Raw genomic sequence first — 18398 nt, forward strand, 5'->3', positions numbered from 1 at the left:
GTCACGTTGTACATTTGGTTGAGACAGGGACCATTCGCGGTAATTCGGGTATTTCATTAAAGTTTCTTCGGGGTCCTTGTTAGATTAGCACTGGGTCACAAATTTCTGGTCTGTTTATAATTTTTCTCTGCACTTAAATTTCTTTTTTCCCACAATTCCTAACTTTATATCCCCCAAACTATCCTTTGTACAGTTCAGAAAATTAAAACTGGATAGTTTTAAACAACTTTTGTTTTCCTCTTGTTGTCTTGCAGGGCTGTGTAAAAGTCTGGGACATTAGTCAACCGGGTAACAAGAGTCCTGTGTCTCAACTAGACTGTTTACAACGTGACAACTATATACGCTCCGTCAAACTCCTTCCTGATGGACGTACTTTATTAGTCGGTGGTGAAGCCAGTACATTATCAATTTGGGATCTAGCAGCACCCACACCTCGTATCAAAGCTGAATTAACATCCAGTGCACCTGCTTGCTATGCTCTTGCCATTAGTCCTGACTCCAAGGTCTGTTTCAGTTGTTGTAGTGATGGAAATATCGCAGTCTGGGATCTTCATAACCAGACACTTGTCAGGTACGCTCATTTTATTATTTCTAGAGATTAATTTTATGGGTGGTTGTGATGATTGGACTCTTTGAGAAGCTAAACAAGTTTTCTGGTTCTCTCAGTGGCCATTGGTCCTGACGTCTATTTAGAAACAATAATTTTATACTACTGTTATATCTTCAATAATAACAACAGACATGACCTTGAAAAATAATAATGGTTCACCCGAAACACTAATTGCGAATTCTTTCCATGTTTCATTTGTACACAGGCAATTTCAAGGTCACACTGATGGTGCAAGTTGTATAGATATCTCTTCAGATGGAACTAAGCTGTGGACTGGTGGTCTTGACAATACAGTTCGTTCATGGGATCTCAGAGAAGGTAGACAGCTACAACAGCATGACTTCACATCACAGATATTCTCCCTTGGTTACTGTCCAACGGGAGAATGGCTGGCAGTCGGGTAAGTTACTCACAAAGCATGACGGGATACTATGTAGTCATTATGGGACGAGGTAGTAGACATGACTTGTTATCAGGACATAGCGACGGCACAGGGTAGTGGACATGGCAAATATCAGGGCATGGCGATGGGACAGGGTAGTAGACATGGCGATGGGACAGGGTAGTAAACATGGCGATGGGACAGGGTAGTAGACATGGCGATGGGACAGGGTAGTAGACATGGCGATGGGACAGGGTAGTAGACATGGCGATGGGACAGGGTAGTAGACATGGCGATGGGACAGGGTAGTAGACATGACTTGTTATCAGGACATAGCAATGGCTCAGGGTATCGGACATGGCTAATATCAGGGCATGGCAAAGGGGCAAGGGTAGTAAACATGGCTAATATCAGGGTATGGCGATGGGACAGGGTAGTGGGCATGGCGATGGGACAGGATAGTGGACATTTTGGCTAGTATATGTATTAGGATACATGAAATTATTATGAGGATACCAAAAAGTATGCATGAAGACAGTACAGCGGGAGTATCGTCGATGCGACGGCGTACTGTCTGAGTGCATACTTTGCAATATCCTTGTAATAACCTTATTATTATACATCTTTTCCTCACGATGATACAGCATGGGAATGCCGGAATTTAATGTTTAGAACAGAATCACCGAACTTCCTTATGTGTGTAGCAGCCATGTTTGTTTTTATTATTAGAGGATGCTTACACGTGTAATCATTCCATATTTGGAATATGCATTTCCTATTATGGTAGGATGAAAATGCCTGTAAAATACCGCAAAATTACGACATGCTGCAACTTATGGCGTTACGGTGACAGAGGTATAATAATAATTATCATGGCTTGTGTCAAATAACTAATGCAGTTATCAATATACATCTAAGAAAATGTTTTTTTTATTGTAATTCAGAATGGAAAGTAGCAATGTAGAAGTTCTTCATCATACAAAACCTGACAAATATCAGTTACATCTCCATGAAAGCTGTGTATTATCATTAAAATTTGCCCAATGTGGAAAATGGTTTGTGAGTACAGGAAAAGATAATCTACTGAATGCATGGAGGACGCCGTATGGTGCAAGTATATTCCAGGTTAGTTTTACCCACAACATATTTTCTATAGTTCATTGTTTGCTATGGAAACCTGCCAAATAGGTTATTTACCAATTTACTTAATATCATAATTAACCCATTTAATTATCACTACAGTGCCTACTAATATAAGTATATTGTTTGAACATCAAAACTTGCTTTGCACTACAAGTTCAAATCACTATGTATCCGTAGCCTCATTTTTGTTGCAATGTTATTTGTCTTTTCTTCATATTTTCTGTATGAAATCTTGACTTGTTTACCTAATATTATTAACCCCTTTATCGGTTGATTACCACTGTGTGCCCTAAATAAATGTACTTTTCTGATAATCTCGTTATCGTGTGACTCTACAGATGAGGTGATAATGGTAAAATAGTATTCTGATCCATTTGTCGATTCACGATTTATCAGTATCAACTTTTTATCAATGTGCCAGTGATCCACGTTAATTTTATGGCATTCTAACAATATTATTTTCTCTCTCTCTTTCAGTCCAAAGAATCTTCTTCAGTTTTGAGTTGTGATATATCCATTGATGACAAATACATTGTGACGGGGAGCGGTGACAAGAAAGCCACGTTGTATGAGGTCATTTATTAAAAGATGATCACTATATAAATATATATATATTAAAATAAAGACGCTGATTGTGTTGCCATGGACGACACAGGAATGTACATTGTCAGTGAAATGTACAGATGCAACTGACATTTATAGTGTATTTTTTGCTATGAGATTATGTATGAATGTTTATGCATTGCATCCATACATGGAAAACTCTGTAATCCATTGTGGACCCCATTTCATAGAGACCTGGAAAGCAGCTCTCCGTCAAGTCTTGGATTATTACCCGCTACTGAAGATTCAAATCTGTATTCACCTCAGATGTGTTTATAATTTGAAATGATTGGGATGTGTTTAGACATTGAAAATAATGCTGCTATCATCGAGAGATGTTTGAACATGCTGCTCAAAGTCACAGATTATTCCCATGGAACCTGCAGTTTGCCTGCCTGCCTGCCTGCCTGCCTGTCTGTTTAGTACCCGCTGTCTGCCCATCTGTTTAACAATGAACTCCACCACTGCTGTAACTAACATTCACTGCAATTGGAAAATCAAGTTTAAGAGCATCCTTCTTTACAATTATTTTAGATGTTATTTTTCACAAGTGTTACATGTTCAACTGTCACTTCTTTCCAGTGCTACCCCCCCCCCATGTATATATATTGGTTTTACCCTCAATTATTAGCCCTCAGATTCTACCAAGATATTGGCAACTGTAAGGGTGAGAGGTATCATTCTCAGGGATCTTGGAACTTTAACCAGAAGCATGCATGTCCATGATAATACAGTTGTCTAAAATGCTGTTGATAAATGGTTTGAACCAGACAGAGAGAATAATATAGTATCCAATATACTAAACACAACACAATAGCTCTTCTCTGAAATGTGTGTGTATTGACTACTGCTGTGTTGAATGATTATCTGTATATTACCTGCACATCCCTGTTGCCATGACAATATGTACTGCCCTTGGACACAAATGTCACTATTTTCTAATAACTTTTATTCAATTTGTGGAGGGGGGGGTGTTTGACAGTACACTTTTGCAGGCTTTGATTCCCCCACCACCACATTGCACAGAGGTGTTTATTTGAGTTCTGTTTCAATCAAACCTTTTAAGTTAATTGTACACAGTTTTTTGTTAAAACTTCCATGAATGGGGAAAAAAAGTTTTCTTTTGCTTTTTTAAAAAACAAACAAACATCTGTAAGTTATTAAGTAGGTTCCGTGTCCCCCTCACTTTGTATATAAGAATTATCCCTTTTTCTACATGTGTAGTTGCCTAGGAAACCATATATAGCAATTAGGAGTGTTGCTAAGTAATGTTTTGCATTTAAACAGAGAACTGTAACACAACAAATTGTTCAATGGTGTTTTTTTCCTTGAATTTATTATTAAACAAAGTTATGGATTAATAAATTATCTAAGATTTTTGCTGGTTTTGTAAAGAAACGCTGTGTTCTTGTGTTGTCTTTGAAAAATGCATGCATGCTCTCAATTTATTGAACCAATCAGCATCATTGATTACATACTTTGAATAGTAATCAACCTGTGTAATGTTTATTTCTGAAAAAAATCACATTATCCTTGTCACAATCAAGAGCTGTTTATTTCAGAATCTAACTGTTATAGGAGTTTGGCTTTAACTATTTGCATAATTGACTAATTTGTAGTTGTGCTCCAATCATGCGAGCTATTTTATCTTTTCTGTTACAATATCTTTTCAAGTGTTTTTGGTGTGATTATGTCAGGTACACTGTTGGTCTGTTTGAAGTTCAAAGGCACATAGTAAACTGTTCATGTTTACCCAAATTTAATTGTGACATACTAGGACGACGAGTGTGAAGTGGTCTGCTCTATTTCTACACATTTCTACCTTGCCAGTACCGTCAAAGATGGCAGGGAATGGTATATTAAGGAAAAAATTTCTGTCAGATGTTGTCGTCATTGTTAATAATTGATATTGTATGCACAATAACTTTACAAATTCTATTTCAAACTTGGTCACCTTATTCATTAGTATAAAGTCTTCCCCGAGTATGAACGACAGATGTTCTGTATGAAAATATGGTAAAATTGAGAAAATCTGATAAAATATTTTGATGGTTTCTACTGGTGATACACATTCAAAGGTCACTGATCTCAGTGAAAATGTTGTATGTGTTCCATGAAGCAAATCATTTATCTTGGTAATGTATCTCCCAAATCCCATGGGAATACTAGACTGGGTTTCAAAACCAACTCATGGAGAGTTTTTGCACAGTCTGATACACATTTGCAAACCTACCAATAAAATCTTTACAGAAAACAAGATGTCAGAAAATCAATATAAGCACTCCTATGAACTGGGTGCCAAACTTTGATCAAGATCTGAAGCTAATAAAAAACCTATTAAAAAAGTTATCAAATCAAAAAATACATAAAAAAGAATTTTGTATTTGACAAACAGTTCATTCGACAAATGAAAATTCACAGGAATTTGTTTCAGCTATTAGAACAGAATGATAGAGCTTTTATAATACTGATTTAAAAACATACTTCAAAAACAAAGATTGCAGTGTTTGAAGATGTAGATTCTCAACTAACTATTCAAGTTGATTTGCACACAAAGCAGAGCTGGCGACATGATAGCTATTCATAGAGGGCCTTTTTTTTACTTTTCAAATACAGTAGTCACACAATGAATATAATAAGGCAGTTCATATTTGTCTCAGTGAATCATTAATTTTTGACAGACCGCTGTACAAAAGCCAGCTAAGATTTTCTGTTATGATGCGTGTTTTATGAATCTATTCAGCTCTTCTTTTCTGAGATGAGGCATTTGTTTTTATACTAAAATATCCGAATTACCTTGAATAAAGCTGGAAATTGTGCCCCTTAAAATAATTAAACAAATTAGGCACCAATGTTTTTGTAAGATATTAACATCTATAAAGGACATTTGGTAGACTGCTTTCCAACTGTTTCAACCCCAAAATGTGTTTGTATTCAAAATTAATTATGACAAAGCATATTCATATTGAAACAAACTATGATAAAGGGAACCACTTCAATGTTACCAACTTCTCATTTCGGGAATAATCACATTTAATGATACCAGTACCTTAGTGATTGTTAATTGAAACATGCTATTCAAAGTAACGAATCACTGTCATTTCACATAGTAACAATCATTGTCATTTCGCATAGCAACAATCATTGTCATTTCGCATAGCAAACATCATTGTCATTTCACATAGCAACAATCATTCTCATTTTACATAGCGACAATCATTCTCATTTCACATAGCAACAATCATTCTCATTCCCCATAGCAACATTGTCATTCCCCATAGCAACATTGTAATTTCGCATAGCAACAATCATTGTCATTATACATAGCAACTATCATTGTCATTCTACATAGCAACAATCAGTCATTTCACATAGCAACAATCACTGTCATTCCGCATAGCAACAATCACTGTCATTCCCCATAGCAACAATCACTGTCATTTCGCATAGCAACAATCACTGTCATTCCCCATAGCAACATTGTCATTTCGCATAGTCACAATCATTGTCATTTCACATAGCAACAATCATTGTCATTCCACATAGCAACAATCATTGTCATTTCACATAGCAACAATCATTGTCATTTCGCATAGCAACAATCATTGTCATTTCACATAGCAACAATCATTGTCATTCACATAGCAACAATCATTGTCATTTCACATAGCAACAATCATTGTCATTTCGCATAGCAACAATCATTGTCATTTCGCATAGCAACAATCATTGTCATTTCACATAGCAACAATCATTGTCATTTCGCATAGCAAACATCATTGTCATTTCACATAGCAAACATCATTGTCATTTCACATAGCAACAATCATTCTCATTTTACATAGCGACAATCATTCTCATTTCACATAGCAACAATCATTCTCATTCCCCATAGCAACATTGTCATTCCCCATAGCAACATTGTCATTTCGCATAGCAACAATCATTGTCATTATACATAGCAACAATCATTGTCATTCTACATAGCAACAATCATTGTCATTTCACATAGCAACAATCATTGTCATTCCCCATAGCAAAATTGTCATTCCCCATAGCAACATTGTCATTCCCCGTAGCAACAATCATTGTCATTTCGCATAGCAACAATCATTGTCATTCTCAATAGCATCAATCATTGTCATTCCCCATAGCAACATTGTCATTTCACATAGCAGCAATCATTGTCATTCCCATAGCAACATTGTCATTTCACATAGCAACATTGTAATTTCGCATAGCAACAATCATTGTCATTTCACATAGCAACAATCATTGTCATTCCCCATAGCAACACTGTCATTCCCCATAGCAACACTGTCATTCCCCATAGCAGCAATCATTGTCATTCCCCATAGCAACACTGTCATTCCCCATAGCAACAATGTCATTTCATATAGCAACAATCATCATTTTGCATAGCAACAATCATTGTCATTCCCATAGCAACAATCATTCTAATTTTGCATAGCATCAATCATTGTCATTCCCCATAGCAACAATCATTGTCATTCCCCATAGCAACATTGTCATTTCGCATAGCAACAATCATTGTCATTTCGCATAGTAACAATCATTGTCATTCCCCATAGCAACAATCATTGTCATTCCCCATAGCAACAATCATTGTCATTCCCCATAGCAACATTGCATTTCGCATAGCAACAATCATTGTCATTCTACATAGAAACAATCATTGTCATTTCACATAGCAACAATCATTGTCATTCCCCATAGCAACATTGTCATTTCGCATAGCAACAATCATTTTCATTCCCATAGCAACAATCATTGTCATTTCACATAGCAACAATCATTGTCATTTCACATAGCAACAATCATTGTCATTTCGCATAGCAACAATCATTGTCATTCTACATAGAAACAATCATTGTCATTTCACATAGCAACAATCATTGTCATTCCCCATAGCAACATTGTCATTCCCCATAGCAACATTGTCATTTCGCATAGCAACAATCAGTGTCATTCCCATAGCAACAATCATTGTCATTTCACATAGCAACAATCATTGTCATTTCACATAGCAACAATCATTGTCATTTCGCATAGCAACAATCATTGTCATTCCACATAGCAGCAATCACTATCAAATCACATGAAAGCGACCATTCAATTCGTTGTCATCATAGCATATATCAACGCTCAGTGTCTTGCAAACATCATAGCAAACATCATTGGACATAGCAAACATCATTGGACATAGCAAACATCATTGCACATAGCAAACATCATTGCACATAGCAAGCATCATTGCACATAGCAGACATCATTTCACATAGCAAACATTGCACATAGCAAACATCATTGCACATAGCAAACATCATTTCACATAGCAAACATCATTGCACATAGCAAACATCATTGCACAGAGTAGAAAAGTGCGTGTATCTTACAGTAATCAACTAAAACAACAAAATTTTGCAGCGATGACATTTTCTTTGAAATCATGTTTATTTCGGACCACAGCATCCCTAAATAATATAGAAATAAATATCTGTCTTCAATCTAAAATTTGATGAGCCACTCATGTTTCGTCCTCGGTGAGACTTTGAATGAAAGTCCCGTATACTCCACAGCAAAGTTAAAAAGAGTTACGTCAGTCTGCAATCGAGAAAATGGAATCTGAATAGCGCCCTCAACGACACTGTATTTGCTATGATACAGAGGGCGCACTGGGGTTCACGCTTCTGTAAATGTATCTTACAAACGAATCTACTCGTACAATCCAAACAAATATCTTCAAGATAGAATCCACACTGCGTGAGCGTCAAATACTAATTTTATGTTCCATTATATAAATCGGTTATAAATGTTTATTTCGCGGTAACTGGGCTTATATTTTATTTTATTGGAAAAATGCCAACAAATAAACAAGTGGTTTACTTGGAGTCCATCTGACCTTGAAAAGTATAGTTCGTGCATTTATTGGGTTCGAGGTGTGTGGGATATGATGCTCTAATCTACACTTCTAAAGTAATATGTGGGAGATTGGGTGTTTTATAAATAAGAATAAGGACAAATTTGGTAAGTACATGGCGAAGTTTGCCAATTAGACCGAATAATGGGGCAATCTTTGATAGCACGTTCTCTATATGTGATTTCCGGATCAGATGATTGACAATGGTCACACCGAGATACTATGTTTAAACAACCAGGTTACTGTTATCAATGTTACTTGGCTGTTTCTTTGACGTGAGGAAAAATGTGTGTTTGGTTAGATTTCATTTTGAGTAAGCATGTCATATTTGAGTAAGCATGTCATATTTGAGAATGGGCGGAAGATGCAAACAATTGGATACGAAAGACAACTGGGAAGAGCATTTTTAATAATAAGGAATAATAGAGGTCAAAATAGAGCCTTGGGATATTGCATTATCATTCGTCAATGTTGATGAATTACAACGAATTACAACATGGACTTATTTCTTACTACTGAATATCTAGCTTTTGATGCAATGTAATGGCAATCTACGGGTGCAATAAAAATGTAATATTAATGAAAGTGTATTATGATTTAGGGTATCAAATGTTTTTTTCTTTCAACCCAGAAATATTGTAGAACAATATTTTCGGTATCACGGGAATCAGGTTTTTAGTTTAGAAAGAGTCCCATTCAGATTTATGTAGAGGCAGAGGCGAACTCATTCGCCGATAGTACTATTGAATCTCATATGAACCGTTAGTCGTGATCTGTCGCGTATAATGGGTGCGATTCGTTTGATTTCCACGTATGGACGAGGAAAACAGTGTAAAATACGTCAAGTTTTTCCACCGCCAGGTTCATTCTTTCATACTCAAACACGACTAAGGGAAGCCATGTATTGCATTTTTGACGCAACCCATTGTATTTGTTGATGATATCCATCTTGTCAAGGTAGAAAACAAGATTTGATGACAGGATACACAAACAATATTATTTTTCCAAAGTTGAAGTGTATATTTGTAAGGTGCGTAAAGATTCTCCATACCGTGAGATATCCTATTGTGCACTGCTTATTATTATTCGTAAATTTGGGAAATACTGTATGTTATCATGTTCAGCTTCTTTTCCGCATAATAAATGTAAAGTGTGCGAGTTCTCCAAAAGATATTTGACTAAACTAAGTGAAGCTAAATGTATATCAATAAATTTTAAAACAGTTAAGAAATTCTACTGAAACATTATGTTTTCTGACATGAAAATAGCAAATGAAGTCTCACCATCTAAACCCCATCGACAAATAACTGTTATACAATGTAATCTCCCAACAGAGACAGCGGTACGAAATGCTACATGGAGGGGGAGATCTACTAACCAAACTTACTATTTACTGCTATTTGGGGGACAAATTGTGCTGATACAAGGGGTTTCAGCTCGATTTTGGAGGGGCGACCACCTCCCAACATTTTTTTCGGGGGCGACCGCCCATTGGTAAACTCCAATTCCCTCTCATATTTTTTTATATGGTCTTCTGCATCGATATATTGCCCATTCTGGCAATAATGATACTTAACGCTTTCATTTAATTCAAATTACCAGACTACCAATCTTGCCATTCTAATGACTTATTATACTTATTAATAAAGATATCATACAACTAATCAACAAGAAAATCATAAAAATCTTTATTTCTCTGTTTTTTTTCTGTAGTTTTTGCCTTATTGTACCCTCTCTATCCACTGGGATACGGTTTCAATAAAGATTATTACATGTAATATCATTTCGAACTAATATCAATATTCATTGTAAGTTGATTTTCACATTATTTGTATATTATATGCATTGGTCTAATTCCTTTTACGCCTTGATCTCACTACATGGTACCGTGTCAATATTGTCAATTTCAAAACTACACACACGTATAAAGGCGATATTTAAATCGATACTGTTCTGTATTCACAACACGTCGTGACCTCTGACCTGTACGTATGTGTTACACCTATACTGTCAGAGATGGCTGAACAAGAACTGCAGAATGGCGACATGCCGTCGTCCTCGACAGCTAGTGAATTTAGTTACTACTACATGGGCAAAAAGATGCCAGCCCACGCCCCGGTATCGACGCTAGAAGGAATCAAACACTCATTTAAAGTGCGAAACGATGATGTTTATGTGGTCAGCTATCTCCGATCGGGTAGGTTTCGCATTACTTTAAATTATTTTCACCCCTCCCCAATAATTGTAATCATTTTCACCCCTCCTCCTTAATTGTAACAAATATCTGCTTCCGTGTTAATTGTGCGATAGTAATAATGATATTATTAAATCGTATTCTCATTGGGATCTTGATAAAGTTGTACAATATAGTATTATCACTGCATATGGCATACGACATTCGTGTTCTAGACCGGATTCGCGTCTGTCAGCTGACCTTTTCTCAGTTGAAAGTGACGCTGTAGTATGTCCATTGGGGAGTACATCAGTCAAAGAAAACTATTGTATATTATTCGTTACGCAATTGTGTGACGCCCTTCGAGCAGTATTTAGACTTTAGGAGTTGTGCACCAAACTCCCGACCCAATTATGATGGAAAAGGGAACAAGGCTACTTATTTAAATAATGGGTGTGTTTGTGGCATTACAATAGAAACCGAATTCTTTTCATGCGTTCTACGTAAAAGGGTTAGTTTCCACAGTGTAAGGTATTGTGTACGAATGACTACATTCCAATTGTGTACTGTAGTATGAGTAACGCGACTCGTATTATCACAAAATAAAGGCGAATGTCCCATATAAAGTGGAAACATTTTTAAAAAGCCTAAAACGCTCTTATCGTGAATACTGTTTCAAGTTATTGTCAATTTCTGAGTGAAATGAAACTTAATTGTTTAATTTAGGAGGCATACTTTCACAATTACAATTACAAGGACAGTCTGAGCAGAGTTTACTCTAGTAATGCTAGAGATAGAGGAATCAATACCCTATACATTTAGGAAGTCTATTCTATACAGAATTCGCAAACAAGCTCTAATTTTCGCATACGGCTCGGGTATGAAGGATAATCAATGCATTCACCAATACTGCTTTTTTTCAGGCATGACTATGATGCAAGAGATTGTGTCGTGCATCAATGCAGAGGGCGACATGGACAAAGTTAACAAACCGCTTTTAGTTCGTGTCCCACTACTTGACACGGGCCCGGGTGCAGGCATAGAAACACCTCTGTATCAGAAAGTGGCTGAACTACCATCACCCCGTTTAATACGTACACACCTTCCTCATGAGTGGATGCCAACGGAATATGATGAAAAAATGCCAAAGGTAACAGAGAATACCAGGAAGACTGTATATAATATTTAAATTACTTCACCAATTGGTACACCAAGAATAAACAATAAACACCCATCTTTACCAGTTTACATTTTACTGGATGGCCGTAATAACTTTATATGCTTGCGAACTACTCCGGCAAAATGTTCCACGCAACGCCGGACCGAACAAATCCACAATAAGAGTTGCTAGTGTGAAACTGTCCCGGTGTCACGTAGTATATTGGCACATTTATATAACACTATTTACGTCACTTTTTTTAGACAGTGGTTTTAGCGAGAAACCCAAAGGACCTGGCAGTCTCGTGTTGGTATTTCACTAATGGTCATAGATATCTCGACACCATTCCTGAATGGAACGATTATTTCAACATGTTCTACGAAGGCGACGGTGAGACTAACATACTGAATCATTAAGCAGTTTTGTTTCTTTCTCAGTATGTGGTACAAGTTTGTCTGATTACCTGTGTAAAAATTTTAATCATATTACGGATATTCCCATTGCCATGACTTAAGCATTGTATTGACGGCCCTTTGTTGAATGGTTATTGACACGCTTGGAAGTAATGACTCGTAGTCCTTATGTTTACATTGAAACACGTTTTGTTTTATCTATACCACAGTCCCTCCCGGAGGAACTGTGTCTACAAGTATCATATTGAAAAGACACATTCGACATCGAATTTCGGGGACTGACTGTTCAATGGTTGAGGAAGTGTGGTCACTTTCATCCGTAAGGTCAATGAACTTTGTCTTTGGCGATTTTACGATCGTTCAAAATAGTAACTACGGTTTTATCCACACTTGAGAACAACGGTAAACACATATATGGTTTCGGCGCTTTGCCTACATGATAGATGTAAAATCCTACCCCACACTGGGTGGAACGCCATGATTATGTCACTCAAAGTCACTGGCCAAATTCATTGATTCACTTCCGAATATGGCGAGTTTGATAGAACGTTGGTTGAGGTCTGCAGGTGTAGGTGTTCGACCATGCTGGCACATGAATAGGGCATTGGAGATAGCCATATCTCATACTCCACCCTCCCTCACATATTTTATGTATTATAAGAGGGGTCTTAACGCATTTCATTTACATTACAGTGCTTTATGGATCTTGGTTTGATCACGTACTAGGATGGTTCAGCAGAAGACATGAAGACAATATTTTATTTTTGAAATACGAAGACGTTTGTCGTGTAAGTTTTATTCAACCTGAGACCATTATTAGTGGTCTGAGATTCAACTTAACTGTATAGGATTTACGAGGGCATTAATACCGCTTAAACATAACTGAAGAACACCTTCAACACACACACACTGGCATATACATATATACACTGTCACCATGGCGACCAATAACTACGTTTATTTATTACAGGCACCTGTACATTACATCAGTGAAATAGCGGAATTCTTAAATACGGACCTGTCACCGGAAGTTATTAGCCGAATTGCTAAACATGTACATTTCTCTAAAATGAAGCGCAATCCAATGACAAACTATTCTTACACCAAGAATTTCAAAACTGCCGATGACTTTTTTCGCAAAGGTAAGTATTGCGCCCTCATATAATAAATAGTACAAGCTAGCTTCATTGCTTCAATATTTCAGCTTTTGTTGCCATAGCAACGTATCTTATGATTTCTCGTGGTGATTACAATAATCAGAGGGATGTGTTCTGCATGTAATACAAAATAGAAATGTAACTATAATTCTATATTAGTTTCTTCTGCTTTCTTAAATACTTTATATTTAAAGCGAACAAACTACTGAATCATGTCCATCACATTTTTCTCTTACTTCCTGTAGGCAAAGTGGGCACGTGGAGAAATTATTTTACTGTGGCGCAAAATGCTGCCTTCAATGAACTCTACGATCTCAAACTAAAGGGAACTGGTCTGGCTTTCAGTTTTACATAAATCTCCTTTGTCTTGAAGAAGTGAATGGTGTTTGCTTATGAGCCGAGGTCATTGCATTCTCGGTATAAGTGGTGAAAAAATCAAATTGACTAATACATCTTTCTATATGTAGCGCCCTCTAGTGTTGAATTCTTTTTTTTGACGTTAATGGGAAAAAAATACTGTTCAGGTCGTCTATAATATTCTTCGGACCTGTAGTGGTCTGTCGCACTGAATGACGTTGCTTCCTACGTCATTTTGAAATCATGTTTCGTTTCGTCACTAGAGGGCGCGGGAATGTGTATATGCAGAGTATAAAGTACCACTTCGTGTACATGGATTAGTCCATTTAATTGGTGACAACTTGAGATGTGCAAATAATATTTCCTTTCATTTTAAAGGTACAATCATCTACATATAAGAGACTGTAAATACAAAACTCGTTGCTTGGGGAAATCACTTTTATATGAAAGGTAGTTAATTTGATTATTATATAAACGGAAGAAGTATAAGTGTAATGTTTAACAAGAATCAACATATTCCAGTCTGGTCTCTGCTGTCTCTGATATATGTATATTCAATGAACTTCAAAGTTTGTTTTTCTCTAAATTCCAAATAAAGAATAATCTATTTTCTTTTTATAACCATTGGGAAAATTACATGAACCGGTATTTTTACATCACCACAATCGTCGTTGTCGTCGCCACAATGCAATCATAGTACTACAGTACCACGTTCCAACCATGGCACCACCTTGCAGTCATGGTAGCACGCTCCAATCATGATACGACATTGCAATCATGGCACGACACTAAACCATGGCACCACATTGCAATCATGGTACCACATTGTAATTATGGTACCACACTGCAACCATGGTACCACATTGCAATCATGGTACCACATTGTAATTATGGTACCACATTGCAATCATGATACCACCTTGTAATCATGTCACCACATTGCAACCATGGAACCACATTGCAATCATGGTACCACATTGTAATAATCGTACCACATTGCAACTATGGCACCACATTGCAATCATGGTACCGCATTGTAATCATCGCACCACATTGTAATCATCGTACCACATTGCAACCATGGCACCACATTGTAATCATCGTACCACATTGCAACCATGGTATCACATTGCAATCATGGTACCACATTGTAATCATCGTACCACAATGCAATCACTGTACCACATTGTAATCATGTCACCACATTGCAATCATCGTACCACATTGCAATCATGGTACCACATTGTAATCATGGTACCACATTGTAATCATCGTACCACATTGCAATCACTGTACCACATTACAATCATGTCACCACATTGTAATTATGGTACCACACTGCAACCATGGTAGCACATTGTAATTATGGTACCACACTGCAACCATGGTAGCACATTGCAATCATGGTACCACATTGTAATTATGGTACCACATTGTGACCATGGAACCGCATTGTAATCATGGTAGCACGTTGAAACCACAGTACCACGTTCCAACCATGGCACCTCAATGCAATCATGGTACCACATTGTAATCATCGTACCACAATGCAATCACTGTACCACATTGTAATCATGTCACCACATTGCAACCATGGTACCACATTGTGACCATGGAACCACACTGTGACCATGGAACCACATTGTAACCATGGAACCACATTGTGACCATGGAACCACATTGTGACCATGGAACCACATTGTAATCATGGTACAACATTGTAATCATGGTACCACATTGCAACCATGGTACCACATTGTGATCTTGGTACCACATTGTAATCATGGTACCAAATTGCAACCACGGCACCACATTGCGACCATGGAACCACATTGTAATCATGGTACCATATTTAACAAAGGTACCACATTGTAATCACGGTACCACATTTAACAATGGTACCACATTGTAATCATGGCACCACATTGCGACCATGGAACCACATTGTAATCATGGTACCATATTTAACAAAGGTACCACATTGTAATCATGGTACCACATTGTAAACATGGTACCACATTGCAATCATGGTACCATAATGTAATCATGTAATATTTCATATTTACTGTACTTTATAAAATATGGTATTTTATATAAAATATAGATCGTCGCACTGTGACGTCATATGTTTACATTTCTGCCAACCAGTATGTCTGTCGCTCACTGATCTACTATAGCTCGTGATTTGCAGGGACAACGTTCCCCATACGTTGTTTTACATAACAGGGACACTTATTAAAAAAACAGCAGCGAACAACGCCATTGTTTTTGATGTGAACGACTGGTTCTTGTCACCCATCAGCAACGGAAACGGAAACACTACTATAAGGGAAATTGTAATCTTATCACGTGGTGTAACATTTTATTATTTCTAGTGTTGGATATTAAAATAAAGACTGTTTAATTTCATTGTTGAAACTAGACATAGGTGAGTGGAAATGTTACATAGTACCAGTATATTCTACTTGGATATGTTGCCTGCTTCATCACAGCTGTATAACACCATGTGCTAGATATATTTCCCCTTCCATGCGAACTATAATACGGAAAATGGATATCGGTAAGATTCCAGGGACGGCAGTGATGAATCCCCAAAACGCCATTTAAGGCAAATGAAAAACTGTGTCAAATCATAGTACAAAACGCGAATTAACCATTGTTTACCCTTGAGGGAAACTTGAATCACTCGCTTTTGAGAGTGTCATAATAAGCGAGGGCGAAACCGGTATTTATGTTATCAGAAATTGAAGAACTCGAACCGTGAACATACTTTTGTAATTAATTTTACAAAGTAATTTTTTTTTGATTGCCCAGCGCATTTAGGTCTATGTGCTGCAAGTTAGAGTGCACATACCTAAGTGACCATCCATCGGCAAATGATTTAGCCCAGGCATTTTCTGTTTCAAAATCACGAACTATCTGTGTTTACGCAATCTGAGAAGTCCGAATTACTAAACGGAGTACAGGACAACGAAAATGAAGTATCCAAGAACAAAAGTGAATATTCATAGTGTAGTATAACTGGACTGGAAAGGAACATTTTTTACTACTCTGAATATCCAAACATATTTTAGTGTGATGATGCCGTCCATGGCAGTTATGGTATTGTACTTAATAGCAGTGAGGACGCCGTTCATGACAGTGTTAGTCATGGCAGTGGTGATTACGTGATGATATTGATGTTGTTCATGACAGCGGTCACTGGCCGATCCAGAAATTTGGTAAGAGGGTGCTTGGTGATTGACATTTAGGAGTTACAAATAGTTCATATACCATGTTACGTTATATATTTTTTATTAATGATAAATTTTATTTCAAATATATCATACTCATTTTTGCTACCTTCTTATTATGCATTAAGATGTGTTGAGTTATTCAAAGAAGAAAACTATTTGAGTACATGCATTGGTTGTTTAATAACAATTGAAAAAATACAATACAATTTACAAAAATAAAAAATTTAATTTTGAAAATGTTAAAAGAAAGTTCATGAACTTGAATATTTGTGTGCAATAAGTACATTAATCTGTAAATATTGTGTCTGTTTAAACTATGTATTTTTTTCTGCACATTGATTGCCCCCCCCCCTTCCGGGCATTAGCAAAACGGCATACCCTTTATTAAATTTCGAAATAGCTTGCCCCCTGTTTTTCTCCGGCACCCCCAACCGGAGAAAATGGTCAGTCTCTAACTCGAACAATTCAGGATCTCCTACGTCCATGGCACTACCCTCAGTTCCTGTAAAATTGACTGATTTCAGCATTTTTTTCTGAGTGGGTACTAAAACTGCCTTCACTGTTAGAATCAATATACTGATTGGGCGGTTGATAGCCTTATTATTATTCTCTGTCTTTAGTTCGTGGTCTCGACTGTAGTAAACCAAGATGGCCGCCATATCAAGTGTTTCTTTTTGCCGGACTGACAAGGAACCATGGGATGAGCTATCCCTGACGCTTCCATTGAGTCATTTGTGAAGGCTATTTTAGTTATTATGTGGCAGGCAACACCTGGTGAGCATGCGCAGCCGAGCAGTTTATTGACCTACTAAAATAGAACTGTGGGGAAAGGGATGTTGACAGCGGGCTACTCACTATTCTGTTTAGTCTGACACAACACAGACTAAAATGGAAAAAAAAAGTAGCCAGCAACATGATACATGTTAGTCTTGTATAGCCTTGGTAGGATTAACGTGAACTTGACAAAATACCTCGCACTAAGTTTTATACTTGCCATTGTACCAAGGTTGTGTATGTTTTCTCCCAGGTTCGCACATGGAGACAAAGATAAGATATATAAATTTTGGGGGCAAGAGTTAGGAGGGATATATTATACCAATGGTTGGTTGAAGATGTGAATGATACTACACAGATGAATTTGTACAACTTGAGCTAGTTATTCAGTTGGCACCATTACTGGGTTGGTAACTCTACAGGTACAATGCATCATGGGTAAAAAGACAC

General features: G+C 37.0%; 2 protein-coding genes across 9 annotated transcripts in view; both read left to right on the top strand.

Moving 5' to 3' along the window:
• groucho (protein) overlaps positions 1 to 4136 on the top strand; it is a 29722-nt gene extending 25586 nt beyond the window's left edge. For all 8 annotated transcript variants that reach the window (XM_085506654.1, XM_085506658.1, XM_085506660.1 and 5 more), the window contains 4 exon segments: positions 255 to 571; positions 816 to 1010; positions 1937 to 2117; positions 2613 to 4136. In XM_085506654.1, coding sequence (XP_085362780.1) covers positions 255 to 571; positions 816 to 1010; positions 1937 to 2117; positions 2613 to 2720 — 801 coding nt within the window. In that variant the 3' untranslated portion in view covers positions 2721 to 4136.
• Positions 4137 to 8674: 4538 nt separating this feature from the next.
• On the top strand, positions 8675 to 16361 carry LOC100370712 (sulfotransferase 1B1-like). The gene is made up of 8 exons (XM_002735695.4): positions 8675 to 8786; positions 10393 to 10487; positions 10694 to 10876; positions 11776 to 12002; positions 12275 to 12401; positions 13118 to 13212; positions 13395 to 13566; positions 13827 to 16361. The coding sequence occupies exons 3-8, from the start codon at positions 10696 to 10698 to the stop codon at positions 13934 to 13936; spliced, it is 912 nt and encodes a 303-aa protein (XP_002735741.1). The 5' UTR covers positions 8675 to 8786; positions 10393 to 10487; positions 10694 to 10695; the 3' UTR covers positions 13937 to 16361.
• Positions 16362 to 18398: the final 2037 nt, after the last annotated feature.

This window comes from Saccoglossus kowalevskii, chromosome 13, assembly GCF_978046115.1.
Source record: "Saccoglossus kowalevskii chromosome 13, keSacKowa6.1, whole genome shotgun sequence".
In the NCBI taxonomy this organism is placed as follows: domain Eukaryota; kingdom Metazoa; phylum Hemichordata; class Enteropneusta; family Harrimaniidae; genus Saccoglossus; species Saccoglossus kowalevskii.

Bases quoted from the DNA above. Each gene is read 5' to 3' on its own strand.
- LOC100370712 (XM_002735695.4), top strand. From the start codon at position 10,696: ATGGCTGAACAAGAACTGCAGAATGGCGACATGCCGTCGTCCTCGACA. The intron at 10,877-11,775 runs GTAGGTTTCGCA...GCTTTTTTTCAG, and splicing joins GGTCAGCTATCTCCGATCGG to GCATGACTATGATGCAAGAG. The intron at 13,567-13,826 runs GTAAGTATTGCG...TACTTCCTGTAG, and splicing joins CGATGACTTTTTTCGCAAAG to GCAAAGTGGGCACGTGGAGA.